Source organism: Oncorhynchus kisutch, linkage group LG14, assembly GCF_002021735.2.
Source record: "Oncorhynchus kisutch isolate 150728-3 linkage group LG14, Okis_V2, whole genome shotgun sequence".
NCBI classification, from domain to species: domain Eukaryota; kingdom Metazoa; phylum Chordata; class Actinopteri; order Salmoniformes; family Salmonidae; genus Oncorhynchus; species Oncorhynchus kisutch.
In genome coordinates this window covers 37,084,212-37,099,354 of record NC_034187.2, presented here as the reverse complement: position 1 = coordinate 37,099,354, position 15,143 = coordinate 37,084,212, and the positions used below count along the sequence as shown (strand labels likewise).

Genomic DNA, 15,143 nt, shown 5'->3' with positions numbered 1-15,143 from the left:
CTCAGGAGCCACCTACTGCCGTTGTGACTTTGAGCAAGGCCCACCGTAAACTGCAGGGGCTGGCTGTTCTGTGGTGGACACCGTGCTGCTCCCAGCATGTTGTGTGTGTGTGTGTATGGTGTGTTTGGTACTGTGTTAGCGAAAGTTGGGATTGTGTCTGTATAATGGATGAATAAAGATCTATTGTTCCTTTGAGTTCCTCTGTGTAGGAGAGCTCTTCACCCAGCAGGAGATGGTGGAGATTCTTGTCAGCTGCTCTGGAACCTGCCAAGAACGCCATCGTCTACAAAGACTTTGTTAGCATGATGACCGTGGACAACCCCAGACACACACACATGCACACACAAACACACATACACACTCTTGCATGCACACACACTTTCTGGGAATAATGACAAAAGTAACCATCATCTTGCCTAATTGTTGTATTGTTCTAGATTCATAATCTGATACATATTATTGAGGTATTGTAAATATTTGCAGTGACATAAAACATTGTTTTATCTTCATCTGTTGTGCTAGGCCATGCAGTGACACCAGATGGCGCTGTGCATCCACAAACAACATCAAAACCCCACGCTGTGTCAATCCCATAAATCACAGCAGCAATATGCTTTCATTAACATGACACCACCAGCACCCCCTATGTGCATTATCCTTAGAATGCGAAACACAAATTAGTTGAACGAGACTATTCATGAATAGGACAATAAACTCAAGCTTTTTGGGGTGGTTTAAGTTGTTGAGTGTGTAAAACCTCTCCAGTGAATGATTTAATACTACCTTATTGCTTAGAAATATACCTCGTTTCTGTGGTAGTGGTGGTGATGATGATAATTCTGAATGATATTCTTGATTAGGCCTAAACCTCTTTGATCCAACTATACAGAGCACACCCCTGATCCAGGTACCTTTTTAATGTACATCACTCTCTTGCAACCATAGTCTATCATAGGCTACGCATCTGTTACTACCTTACTCCCTAGTCCCTAGTTTACCCCCTCCAAAAGTTGACATAGGAAATTAGCTGCCACCTGTCAGTCAACCAAGCATTGATACGGTATTGGTCGGCCAGTGAGGAGGGGGCAGAGAGGACCCTCCCCCAGCCAGATGTGAGCGCCACTCTCGCCAATCTACACCTCTGCCATTCAGATGAGCACGGAGCCTCCTGCAGTTTGCAGGCGTACAGACAGCCAGAGGAATACCACGGCTGTGCCTCTGCTCTGCCTTGGACTGTGGTGTGGGCTATAGCGCTGCAGACGCGGCGTCCCCACTGTCTCAACGTTGAGCCTGTGCGGCAGCGGCAGAATTCACTCTGCTACCGCCTTGCCTGCTGCACTTCGCCGCTCCCAGAGAGAGAAACCCGTCTGTACTCCACTTTCAAGTCGCTAAAGGAGACCGTGGATTGGAACTAATTATTGCGCCTATTGGATCAATTTGAGTGGACTTACTGTTAGGTCGTTGTTTTTCATGGTTGAATACAGTAGGCTATATGGATACCCAATCTGCGTGATATTGGTTCATGATTGAGAAGCGCGGAGGGGCGTGGAATTAATTGAAATCTATTTGGTCTTCTTGGATGTAAAACAACCGAGATTTATTTCTCCCCACTCCTCCCTTCCCATCTCCTCACCTTCAACATGACTTCTCTGTCTGGGACCAAAGAGAGGTCTGTGACCAGCAGGAGCAGAAAATACGGGGTAAGTATTTCTAATGAATACTAATATAAATGGATTGGATGATTATATCAGTGATAATTGTGGCAACAACAGTGAGTCGTGCACTACTGATGAGCGCTCATTTATTCCAACAGAGCAGTAACTGTATGCTTGCTACAGGTTTGAGTGTAGGTAGGCACTTAATTACTGCGGCGAAGAGAGTAGGCTATAGTTAGGGAACGCAAATATCATACTCAGCTTTAGTTTTTTTCAATGCTTTTTGCAATTTGTGTTCAAACTTTAGACCTACGTGGATTTTTTTCGGCTGTGGTGCCGTTTATTAACATTGCAAAGACCGCGTATAGTGACTCGTGAGTTATTGCGCGTCTCCCCAATTTAAATGTTCCATTAAAGGTAGGCTTGCCTTTATGTTGCTCCCAACAGATTACCGACACCTCCCCGACAAAATCAACCTCCTTCTCCCCGGAGACATGGTACAGAAAGGCCTATGAGGAGTCCCGGACCGGCAGCCGACCAGCTCCAGAGGGAGCCGGATCTATGCCCAGCTCCACAGGCACCCCCTCCCCAGGATCTGGCACCTCGTCCCCGGGATCCTTCTCCGGTTCCCCCGGGACCATATCTCCAGGGATCGGGACCGGTTCCCCTGGGTCTCTAGGTGGCTCGCCAGGTTTCGGTACAGGTTCGCCTGGCTCTGGCAGCGGGAGCTCCCCTGGTTCTGAGAGAGAGAGGGGGATATGGTGTGAGCACTGCAATGCCCGGCTGGCGGAGCTGAAGAGACAGGCGCTGAAGCTACTGATTCCCGGACCCTACTCCAGCAAGGTAAGCCCGGCTATATGCAATGCTGCTCGGCTATAGCATCCTCTGAATCTGGCGAACTCTGCAAAGACCATCAGACATCACTATGGTGTACCATATTGGGAATATTGACATCTCCATACATGGCATGACTGTTTTCTGTTTCCATGTAAAAGACGCATGATATGAGTAGTGAGTTGGATAATGGTAAATCTGACTACTACCCTGTTTGTGTTGTGTTGTGCTTGGGCTGTAGAGCCAGAGAGCCTATGGGAAAAGCGCAGTTCCAAGGCAAATAGTTTTGTGCGGGGTGCTCGTTCTATAACTGGTATTATGCCAAAACGAATATGATAATACAATTTGATTTCTTGTCCTTCAGGTTTATCCAAAATGTAAATAAATGAGTTCCATTTGCTTCATTACGCATTTTTTTTGCGATTAATATAATGGATGCTTTCCATTAGGCCGATAGTTTTTTTCGTGTCCATAGTTGGGTTATTTACTGTTGTATTTGGCTACCTATGTATTTGTATTTCCCACTGTCATAAATTAATGCTACAAATGAATTTTGTCGGAGGCACAGACTCGTTTCACTGGGCAGGTGTGTGTGTGTGTATGTATATTTGGGTGTGTGTGTGTGTGCGCACGCGTGCCTGTGCTCGCGTGTGATTTTTTGCGCGCCCGCGTGTGTGTGCGTAAAGAGGCCTATATGCCCGATTGAGTTTTTTTTTCAGCATGTTGTGGATTTTAGGCGGCCTTGCCAAGTTATCTGCATTGCCAAGAGTCTAGGTCCTACAGAGTGACGAATGCAGCCCGCGGGGACGGTGTTAATTGGTTACAAATAGCAGCGTTCTGCGTGGCACAGCGCGCGTACAGTCAACACAGAGCGAACAGAGGAATCGCGTCTTGACTGCTGTAAAAAGACCACGGGTCGTTTTAAGACCGCAGGGGGGAGGGGTGGTACTGGTGGGATCACAATTAAAACCGATTCAAATGAGTTCGGTTTTGACTCCCAATGTGCGTAATTGGCCCATTCATACACGGGTCTTTTCTGAGGGGATGTAGAGTTTTCTTTCAGCCTGATACTGTATTTGAGAACAAGCGTGTTTGAAGGTCTAGGGTTCTCTCCATAGTCTGCCATTCCGGTGTGGTTGTATCTACAGCACGCCCTACTGTTTGTTGGCAATAGAGAAGGTTGCTCTGAGACATGGTTGCTGACCGTGGTCACTGCTGACAGTGCACAGGTGATGAGTGAGTGGTAGGCCTATAAGCGAGGGACCAGAGCAGTCCCCAGTAGGGACACAGGGGGTGCTGTATAGCAACAGACAGCTGGGCCACGTTCAGTAGGCAAAAGTTGTGGAAATGCCATCAATAGAGCTGACACAATCCCTTATTCCAGGGCTGCCCAGCCCTCTTTCCTGGAGATCTACTGTCCTGTAGGTTTTCAGCCCAACCCTCTTCCTGGAGATCTACTGTCCTGTAGGTTTTCAGCCTTACCCTCTTCCTGGAGATCTACTGTCCTGTAGGTTTTCAGCCCAACCCTCTTCCTGGAGATCTACTGTCCTGTAGGTTTTCAGCCCAACCCTCTTCCTGGAGATCTACTGTCCTGTAGGTTTTCAGCCCAACCCTCTTCCTGGAGATCTACTGTCCTGTAGGTTTTCAGCCCAACCCTCTTCCTGGAGATCTACTGTCCTGTAGGTTTTCAGCCCAACCCTCTTCCTGGCGGTCTACTGTCCTGTAGGTTTTCAGCCCAACCCTCTTCCTGGAGATCTACTGTCCTGTAGGTTTTCAGCCCAACCCTCTTCCTGGAGATCTACTGTCCTGTAGGTTTTCAGCCCAACCCTCTTCCTGGCGGTCTACTGTCCTGTAGGTTTTCAGCCCAACCCTCTTCCTGGCGGTCTACTGCCCTGTAGGTTTTCAGCCCAACCCTCTTCCTGGAGATCTACTGCCCTGTAGGTTTTCAGCCCAACCCTCTTCCTGGCGGTCTACTGTCCTGTAGGTTTTCAGCCCAACCCTCTTCCTGGAGATCTACTGTCCTGTAGGTTTTCAGCCCAACCCTCTTCCTGGAGATCTACTGCCCTGTAGGTTTTCAGCCCAACCCACTTCCTGGCGATCTACTGTCCTGTAGGTTTTCAGCCCAACCCTCTTCCTGGCGATCTACTGTCCTGTAGGTTTTCAGCCCAGCCCTCTTCCTGGAGATCTACTGCCATGTAGGTTTTCAGCCCAACCCTCTTCCTGGAGATCTACTGCCTGTAGGTTTTCAGCCCAACCCTAATTTAGCAGTTCTCCAGGAAGAGGGTTGAGCAGCACTGCCTTTTTCTAAATGTCAGAGAGGGGTGTTTGTTCTACATGGTGTATTTCTATCTGAAATCAATGTTGCACAACGTTGTATCCTGCTGAACGCTCCCCCAGGTGCCTTATGGAGCTGAGGAGCTCACCTATCAGACCGAACAACCAGGGGTGAAGTTTCAGACACAGGGTCAACTTGCAGTGGAAACTGAACAGATTTCTATTGAAATCATAGTGGGAACTGGGAGAAACAAAAAAACATTGGGGATCACCTCGTGACCTTGGGATTATAAGGTTCTATCTGCACAAGGCATAGTTCTGAGATATTGAGCATGAACGTTTTCACATCTCAGAACTGTTTTGTAGTAAATTCTTCTTTCTTTATGACAACTGTAGCTATTAGAATACATAAATGATAGAATGACACTATTTTACCAAGGTAGTCAGAGCACATCCTCAAATACATGAAGAAATGTATTATGCTCACCAGGCTAATTATTAACTGTCATCACTGAACAACGATGTGACAACATTTAAGGTTTAGTTTAGTTTTGCTTGCGTGCCAGTATTGCTGTCCAGACTAGCCTAGACCATACTTAAAGGGAGATTGCAAAGATGTGTTCTGATTGGTCCCTCTGTATTTGTTCAGGCTTGTGATTGGACCTTAGATAGATAGTAGCGCCAACTTTCAAAAGGGTTTATGCAAGAATTTCGCTTCACCTGTGTTAACATCTGCAAATCTGTGTATGTGACCAATGAACTTAGACTTGGTTTGATTTAGTAAAAAAAAAATTTAAACACTTACAATTGACTTTTTTTTTTAACATCACAAACATATGAAGAACCATATAAAGATGAATTATATGCGGCTAACTCATTTTTGACAAAAATGGCAGATAGTCCCAAGGTCTCTATCTTCAAAATCCCTATCTAACATCAGGATCTTGACTTGAACAATGAACTGTCTTGTTGATTAAGTCAATATAAATGGCACACGATGTTTGTATGGGCACCTTCTGGAAGCTGCAGGTTTAGTGAAGGGGTCATATGGAGCGCGGTATTGTCAAGGGTGGGAGAATCTCACTGTTTAGTCGTGTGTGTGTGTGCGTGCTTTTGTGTGTGTGCACATTTGTGTGTGTGTGTTTGTGAGAGAGAGAGAGAGAGAGTTCAGATAAAGTTAACCTTTTTCCCAGCCTCCATTACATAGTGGTAATTAACTGGAGAGTGTGGGTATGTTAGTATTATAGTGGATTACAGGGTGAACGTTTGACACTCTCCTAGTGAATTGCACTCAGCAGGTAAATGCACAGGCTTCCACATAGAATTGTAATTCAAAGAACGGACATAACAGACTTTTCCATTCAGAGCAATGTTGGAGGGCAGCCATATGCGGCGGGCCATTTGGAACTGCCGACACTTATCGTCATCATCCTCATCATCGGAGTCATCATCATCATCATCAGCGTCATCAGCATCAGTATCATTATTATTGGAGTGCAGTCTTATTGATGATTGGTGTAAAGGGACGCTGACTGACTTTAGTTGCTGTTTGAGCTCTCTGGCTGGGCAACTTTCTTATCAGGAGAGAGACACAAATGGAATGGTTTGATATGATGAGTTTGTATTCTCATCATTGGGAAAGAAAAAAAGAGTACTGTTATTATGGAAGGGGCCCTGCAATAGACTCGGGTCCTCATGTCCAGAGCTGTTCTGGCTCCTACAAAGCTATTAGTGATGGGACGAGAGAGAGTTTGAGGGGTTGTTGTCTGTTGTTCTGACAGGAACATGGCTGGTAGCTAGTAGGTCTCTCAGAGGAGACAAGGGACATGGGTTCTGTCCCAAATACCACCCTATTCCCTACATAGTGCACTACTTCTGACCAGAGCCCATTGGAACCTGGTCAGAAGTAGTGCACTATGTAGGGAATAGGGTGGAATTTGGGACGCGGGCATGGTGCGTCCATCACCTCTCCTGTTTCCTACCCCCCCCCCCCCCCCTCTGACAGAACCAACAGACATGAGTATTGCTATGCTAATCATGACCTTCACAGAGCCACTGTAGAGAGACCTGGTTCTCAGTCTCTGCTGAGCGTCCGCACACAACACACGGGGAACAGAAACGCACACAACACCACACAGTTGAAGAGTGCAGCAACGGAGTCCATGTTTGAAAAATGTCACACGCCGCAACCTGCCACTGCCATGTGTGTCTGCAAGGCTCAGGGTTGGAGGGCAAATGGAGAGAAGGAACAAAGGAGAAAAAAGGGAAAGAGAGGGAATAAGTGTAGCCTAATTTACCTCATTTGCATGCCTAGGTACAGCAGAGCAGGAAGGGGCTTTTGCCTCCCCCATTCTCCCTTCCCATTCCTCCTTTCCTCCCCCTCATCTGTCTATTTCTAATGGAGGGATCTGAAATCACACAGTGTGTGTTTGCGTGTCTTTTCCTTTCTCTTTGAAGTGGATGTGTTTGTTAGCTGTGCCGTGGTTAAGGTATATGACTGACCAACCAACTACAGGAGGGAAGAGGAGGAGGTCTCTCAAAGAAGAACAGGGATAGACAATGTATGGGAGGAAGGAGAGAAATGTACGAATAGAGGGAGTGAAGAGAGCAAGATATGGCCTCTAGAGGGGTTATGTTAGTAATAATGGCAGAGGAGAGGGAGGAGGAGGAGAAGGAGGGAGGGAGAGATGGAGGAAGGAGAAGGGTCAGGGAAAAAGAGGTAGATGTCAGTGACACCGCATGGGAGGATTTTTATAGACATATTTGTAGCTGGAGGCTCAGAGGCACATCTGGTACCAAAGCTGAAGTCATTCAAGTCCTGGTTCCTGTGTGTGTGTGTGTGTGTGTGTGTGTGTCCCAAACCCAAATCGTAGCTGGTGAGCGGTCTGTTCTTGGTTAGTCAGGTTCAGCTCAGTAAAGTGGATCAGAGTGTGTGACGTGCGTGTGTGATGTTTGTGTGAGCCATGAGGAACGTGCTAGAATGTACAAGTAGTAGTGTCGCTGGCTCAGATCTCAGTTTGGAGAGGTTTAATTTCTCTTACGGACTCCCCTGTAACATACAGTACCACTACATTACAGCAGTGTTGGTAAATTACCACCTAGCCTTGTACACACACACACACACGCACACACGCATGCACGAACGTGCACACACACACACACACACATACACATCATCGCTCTCGTAACCGCGGCACCCTCCGTTGCTACGGCAGCGACATATGACAGATGTGAGCTGCATACATATCTCAGTCAACGTTAATGTGCTCTTCACGCCTGTGTGTGTGTGCGCGTGCGTTCCTTCGTGCGTGCGCGTGTGTGTGTGTGTGTGTGTGTGTGTGTGAGCGTGAGCCTTAATGTCCTCTTCATGCCTCTCAGGTGGGAAAGGCATTACCATATAAAGAGGTCCCTTCGTCAATACAGCGAGAAGGGATGGATGGATGAGAAAGGAAGAGGGAGGGAGGGATGCTGATGGCGGCTGAATGGAAGAGCTTCTCATACAGACTTCTTAGTGACTCCTTCTGTATCCGTCTCTTTCCCTTTACTCTCTTTTCCACTATCACTTGCTCCCTCTCTCTTTTGAAGTGTCACCCTCCACACTTCTCAACTTCTCTTTCATTTCGTCTCTCTCTCACTTCTCCCCCTCTCCCCTCGTTTCATTTTCTCTACTTTTCTCTCTCCTTTTTCTTTCTCTGTCTCTCCCAATTCAATTTCAAGTAAATTCAATACAATTCAAAGGGCTTTATTGGGAAACATATGTTTCCATTGCCAAAGCCAGTGAAATAGATAAACAAAAGTGAAATAAACAATCAAACACGAACAGTAAACATTGCAATCAAAATAACATTTAAAATGTTATATTATGGCAATGTACAGTGTTGTAACAATGTGCAAAATAGTTCAAATACAAAACAGAAAATAAATAAATATGGGTTGTATTTACAATGGTGTTTGTTCTTCACTGGTTGTCCTTTTCTTGTGGCAACAGGTCACAAATCTAGCTGCTGTGATGGCACACTGTGGTATTTCGCTAATATATATATATATATATGGGAGTTTGTTCAAATTGGATTTGTTTTCAAATTCTTTGTGGGTCTGTGTAATCTGAGGGAAATATGTGTCTCTAACATTGTAACGTGTACGTTGAGAGTCGGGAAGCAAGTACAAGGAGTGAATCATTTAATAAATAAACCAACATAGACGAACCACGAGCAGCGTACAGACTTGAAACAACGGAACAGAAACAATAACGCCTGAGGAAGGAACCAAAGGGAGTGACAGATATAGGGAAGGTAATCAGGAAGGTGATGAAGTCCAGGTGACTCTGATGAGGCGCTGGTGACAGGTGTGCATAATAATGAGCAACCTGGTGACCTAGAGCCCCAGAGAGGGAGTATACTTGACAAATATGGCCATACATTTGGCAGAAGGATAGGAAGTGCAGCTCAGTTTCCACCTCATTTTGTGGGCGGTGTGCCAGGTCTGTCTATGGTAGCCTCGGACAATAGCAAGGCTATACTCACGGAGTCTGTACATAGTCAAAGCTTTCCTTAATTTTGGGTCAGTTACAATGGTCAGGTATTCTGTGTACTCTCTGTTTAGGTCCAAATAGCATTCTAGTTTGCTCCGTTTTTGGTTAATTCTTTCCAATGTGTCAAGTAATTATCTTTTAGTTTTCCCATGATTTGCTTGGGTCTAATTGTGTTGCCGTCCTGGGGCTCTGTAGGGTGTGTTTGTGAACAGAGCCCCAGGACCAGCCTGCTGAGGGAACACTTCTCTAGTTATGGAAGGTTTATTATGGAAGGTTTGGTTGTAGAACATCTCTTTTCTGGTTTTTGATAATTAGAATGGAATCGTCCTAATTCTGCTCTGCAAGAATTATCTGGTGTTTTAGGTTGCACACGGATGTTTTTGCAGAATTCTGCATGCAGAGTCTCAATTTGGTGTTTGTCCCATTTTGTGAATTCTTGGTTGGTGAGCGGACCCCAGACCACACAACCATAAAGGGCAATGGATTCTATAACTGGTTCAAGTATTTTTAGCCAGATCCTAGTTGGGATGTCAAATATTATGTTCCTTTTGATGGCGTAGAAGGTCCATTCTTGCCTTGTCTCTCAGATCGTTCACAGCTTTGTGGAAGTTACCTGTGTTTAGGCTGAGGAAGGTATAGTTTTTTGTGTGCTCTTGGGCAACTGTGTCTAGATGGAGTTTGTATTTGTCGTCCTGGCAGCTGGGCCTTTTTTGGAACACCATTATTTCTGTCTTACTGTGCAGAAGATTGCATCAAGTACTCTGTGTTGACTTTTGCGGTTATGCAAATGCATAAAGAATTAATTAACTCCAATACTCTGTAAGTAAGACAAGTTAGCTTATGAGGCTGTGGAACAGCCGAGGACAGGACAGGGATGGAAAATAGCCTGATATTGAATACACACACACACACACACACACACACACACACACACACACACACACACACACACTCTGTGCCGAGCGAAGTGTCTCTTTCCTCCCTAATTGTGTTATTACAGTATGAGGAGAAAACCCACACATATAATCACACTTATAATCACACACACCATGCCTCTGTCATCAGGAGCTTTAAATGAACTGGAAACTGTGTGTGTGTGCGTGCATATGTGCGTGTAAATGTGTCATTCTCCTGGCCTTTCATGATAATGATGCTGCTTTGTACTTAGGTCCTTGCCCCTTTTCCTCCTTTCCCGACTACCTTCCTTTCTCTCATCCTTCCTCCTTCCTTTCTCTCCTCCTTCCTCTCCTCCTTCCTCCTTCCTTTCTCTCCTCCTTCCTACTTCCTTTCTCTCCTCCTTCCTCCTTCCTCCTTCCTTTCTCTCCTCCTTCTAAGTGTTATTGAATGTGTGTAATCCTGGTTTGGTTCACAAACTTTCTGACCTAGTTTTAAGGCCAATTCAAACTCCTCTCTGTTAATGTTTCATGACATGAATTAAGGGGCGACGAGAGGGTGTATTGGGGATGATTTAATGAGAGAGAGAGAGAGAGAGAGAGAGAGAGAGAGAGAGAGAGAGAGAGAGAGAGAGAGAGAGAGAGAGAGAGAGAGAGAGAGAGAGAGAGAGAGAGAGAGAGAGAGAGAGAGAGAGAGAGAGAGAGAGAGAGAGAGAGAGAGAGAGAGAGAGAGAGAGAGAGAGAGAGAGAGAGAGAGAGAGAGAGAGAGAGAACTCTTTAACATCATCCTTAGCTCTGGCATCTTCCCCAATATTTGGAACCAAGGACTGATCACCCCAATCCACAAAAGTGGAGACAAATTTGACCCCAATAACTACCGTGGAATATGCGTCAACAGTAACCTTGGGAAAATCCTCTGCATTAACAGCAGACTCGTACACTTCCTCAATGAAAACAATGTACTGAGCAAATGTCAAATTGGCTTTTTACCAAATTACTGTACAACAGACCATGTATTCACCCTGCACACCCTAATTGACCACCAAACAAACCAAAACAAATGCAAAGTCTTCTCATGCTTTGTTGATTTCAAAAAAGCCTTTGACTCAATTTGGCATGAGGGTCTGCTATACAAACTGATGGAAAGTGGTGTTGGGGGTAAAACATACGACATTATAAAATCCATGTACACAAACAACAAGTGTGCGGTTAAAATTGGCAAAAACACACACATTTCTTCACACAGGGTCGTGGGGTTAGACAGCGATGCAGCTTAAGCCCCACCCTCTTCAACATATATATCAACAAATTGGCGCGGGCACTAGAAACGTCTGCAGCACCCGGCCTCACCCTACTAGAATCCGAAGTCAAATGTCTGCTGTTTGCTGATGATCTGGTGCTTCTGTCACCAACCAAGGAGGGCCTACAGCAGCACCTAGATCTTATGCACAGATTCTGTCAGACCTGGGCCCTGACAGTAAATCTCAGTAAGACCAAAATAATGGTGTTCCAAAAAAGATCCAGTCACCAGGACCACAAATACAAATTCCATCTAGACACGGTTGCCCTAGAGCACACAAAAAACTATACATACCTTGGCCTAAACATCAGCGCCACAGGTAACTTCCACAAAGCTGTGAACGATCTGAGAGACAAGGCAAGAAGGGCATTCTATGCCATCAAAAGGAACATAAATTTCAACATACCAATTAGGATTTGGCTAAAAATACTTGAATCAGTCATAGAGCCCATTGCCCTTTATGGTTGTGAGGTCTGGGGTCCGCTCACCAACCAAGACTTCACAAAATGGGACAAACACCAAATTGAGACTCTGCACGCAGAATTCTGCAAAAATATCCTCCGTGTACAACGTAGAACACCAAATAATGCATGCAGAGCAGAATTAGGCCGATACCCACTAATTATCAAAATCCAGAAAAGAGCTGTTAAATTCTATAACCACCTAAAAGGAAGCGATTCCCAAACCTTCCACAACAAAGCCATCACTTACAGAGAGATGAACCTGGAGAAGAGTCCCCTAAGCAAGCTGGTCCTGGGGCTCTGTTCACAAACACAAACACACCCTACAGAGCCCCAGGACAGCAGCACAATTAGACCCAACCAAATCATGAGAAAACAAAAAGATAATTACTTGACACATTGGAAAGAATTAACAAAAAAACAGAGCAAACTAGAATGCTATTTGGCCCTACACAGAGAGTACACAGCAGCAGAATACCTGACCACTGTGACTGACCCAAAATTAAGGAAAGCTTTGACTATGTACAGACTCAGTGAGCATAGCCTTGCTATTGAGAAAGGCCGTCATAGGCAGACATGGCTCTCAAGAGAAGACAGGCTATGTGCTCACTGCCCACAAAATGAGGTGGAAACTGAGCTGCACTTCCTAACCTCCTGCCCAATGTATGACCATATTAGAGAGACATATTTCCCTCAGATTACACAGATCCACAAAGAATTCGAAAACAAATCCAATTTTGAAAAACTCCCATATCTACTGGGTGAAATTCCACAGTGTGCCATCACAGCAGCAAGATTTGTGACCTGTTGCCACGAGAAAAGGGCAACCAGTGAAGAACACACACCATTGTAAATACAACCCATATCTATGCTTATTTATTTTATCTTGTGTCCTTTACCATTTGTACATTGTTAAAACACTGTATATATATATATATAATATGACATTTGTAATGTCTTTATTGTTTTGAAACTTCTGTATGTGTAATGTTTACTGTTCATTTTTATTGTTTATTTCACTTAATATATTCACTTTATATATTATCTACCTCACTTGCTTTGGCAATGTTAACACATGTTTCCCATTCCAATAAAGCCCTTGAATTGAATTGAATTGAGAGACAGATAGAGACGGAGAGATGGAGAGAGAGAGATGGAGAGAGAGGGAGAGAGAGAGATGGGGAGAGAGAGAGATGGGGAGAGAGAGAGATGGGGAGAGAGAGAGAGAGAGAGAGAGACAGAGAGAGAGAGAGAGAGAGACAGAGAGAGATGGAGAGAGACAGAGAGAGAGAGAGAGAGAGAGAGAGAGAGAGAGATGGAGACAGAGAGAGACAGAGAGAGATGGAGACAGAGAGAGAGACAGAGAGAGAGAGAGAGAGAGAGATGGAGACAGAGAGAGACAGAGAGAGATGGAGACAGAGAGAGAGACGGAGAGACGGAGAGAGACAGAGAGAGACAGAGAGAGATGGAGAGAGAGGGAGAGAGAGAGAGAGAGAGAGAGAGACAGAGAGAGAGAGACAGAGAGAGAGACAGAGAGAGAGACAGAGAGAGAGACAGAGAGAGAGACAGAGAGAGAGACAGAGAGAGACGACTGAGAGAGACGACTGAGAGAGAGATGGAGACAGAGAGAGAGACAGAGAGAGAGACAGAGAGAGAGAGGGGGGTCCGTCCGGCACCATAAAGGGTCAGCTTGTATACCTTATTGGTTGTGTGTTTGGAAGCATGTATCCTGTCGTGTCATTTGGAACATTGAGCCATTGCTACCATGGCAACACCGAGTGCCAGCTCCATTTCCCTCCTCAAACAAAATGACAAATATATTAATGTATTCGGAAATAAATAAAAACAAGTGGAGAAAATGCATTTTCTTCCTCTGTCCCAGCTACTGGGTTTTGCTAAAGAAACTCGCACACACACACACACACACACACACACACACACACACACACACACACACACACACTGTGTGTGTGGTTGTGGGTGTGTGTCTGTGTGTATGATTGTGGTAGTGAGTGTCTGTGTGTGTGGTTGTGGTTGTGGGTGTGTGTCTGTGGTTTTGTGTGTGTGTCTGTGTGTGTGTGGTTTTGTATGTGTGGTTGTGGGTGTGTGTCTGTGTGTGGGTGTGTGTCTGTCTCTGTGTCTGTGGTTTTGTGTCTGTGTGTGTGTGTGGTTTTGTATGTGTGGTTGTGGGTGTGTGTCTGGGTGTGGGGTTGTGGGTGTGTGTCTGTGTGTGGGGTTGTGGGTGTGGGTGTGTGTCTGTCTCTGTGTCTGTGGTTTTGTGTCTGTGTGTGTGTGGTTTTGTATGTGTGGTTGTGGGTGTGGGGTTGTGGGTGTGTGTCTGTGTGTATGATTGTGGTAGTGAGTGTGTGTGTGGTTGTGGATGTGTGTCTGTGTCTGTGGTTTTGTGTCTGTGTGTGTGTGGTTTTGTATGTGTGGTTGTGGGTGTATGTCTGGGTGTGGGGTTGTGGGTGTGTGTCTGTGTGTATGATTGTGGTAGTGAGTGTGTCTGTGTGTGTGGTTGTGGGTGTGTGTCTGTGGTTTTGTGTGTGTGTCTGTGTGTGTGTGGTTTTGTATGTGTGGTTGTGGGTGTATGTCTGTGTGTGGGGTTGTGGGTGTGTGTCTGTCTCTGTGTCTGTGGTTTTGTGTCTGTGTGTGTGTGTGGTTTTGTATGTGTGGTTGTGGGTGTGTGTCTGGGTGTGGGTTTGTGGGTGTGTGTCTGTGTGTGGGGTTGTGTGTGTGTGTGTCTGTGTGTGTGGTTGTGGGTGTGTGTCTGGGTGTGGGGTTGTGGGTGTGTGTCTGGGTGTGTGGTTGTGGGTGTGTGTCTGTGTGTGTGTGGGGTTGTGGGTGTGTGTCTGTGTGTGTGTGGGGTTGTGGGTGTGTGTCTGGGTGTGTGGCTGTGGGTGTGTTTATGCACACACACACACACACACACACACACACACACACACACACACATGCGTGCACACTGGGCAGTGTGATTGTGTCCCAGCAGGTGAGTGTAAGCTGCTCCTACTTTGTTGGTTTAAACCAGCATGGTTGCACAGGGCTAGATACAAGATCCCTACAAGCTTTTAGCCCTCCCTCCTTCCCTCTGCCCTTACTTCCCTGCCCCACTCTAGAGGGTCTGTATATATATGTGTGTGTTTATGTGTTTGTGTGTGTGGTTGGTTGGTATGACATTATCTTAGATTATCA

The 15,143-nt window shown here is 45.7% G+C and overlaps 1 protein-coding gene across 2 annotated transcripts in view; it reads left to right on the top strand.

Annotated features, from left to right (window-relative positions):
* Positions 1–1,165: 1,165 nt before the first annotated feature.
* kif26ba (kinesin family member 26Ba) overlaps positions 1,166–15,143 on the top strand; it is a 169,165-nt gene continuing 155,187 nt past the window's right edge. For both annotated transcript variants that reach the window (XM_031788328.1, XM_031788327.1), the window contains exons 1-2: positions 1,166–1,700; positions 2,103–2,498. In XM_031788328.1, coding sequence (XP_031644188.1) covers positions 1,641–1,700; positions 2,103–2,498 — 456 coding nt within the window. In that variant the 5' untranslated portion in view covers positions 1,166–1,640. The remainder of the gene's footprint in view (positions 1,701–2,102; positions 2,499–15,143) is intronic.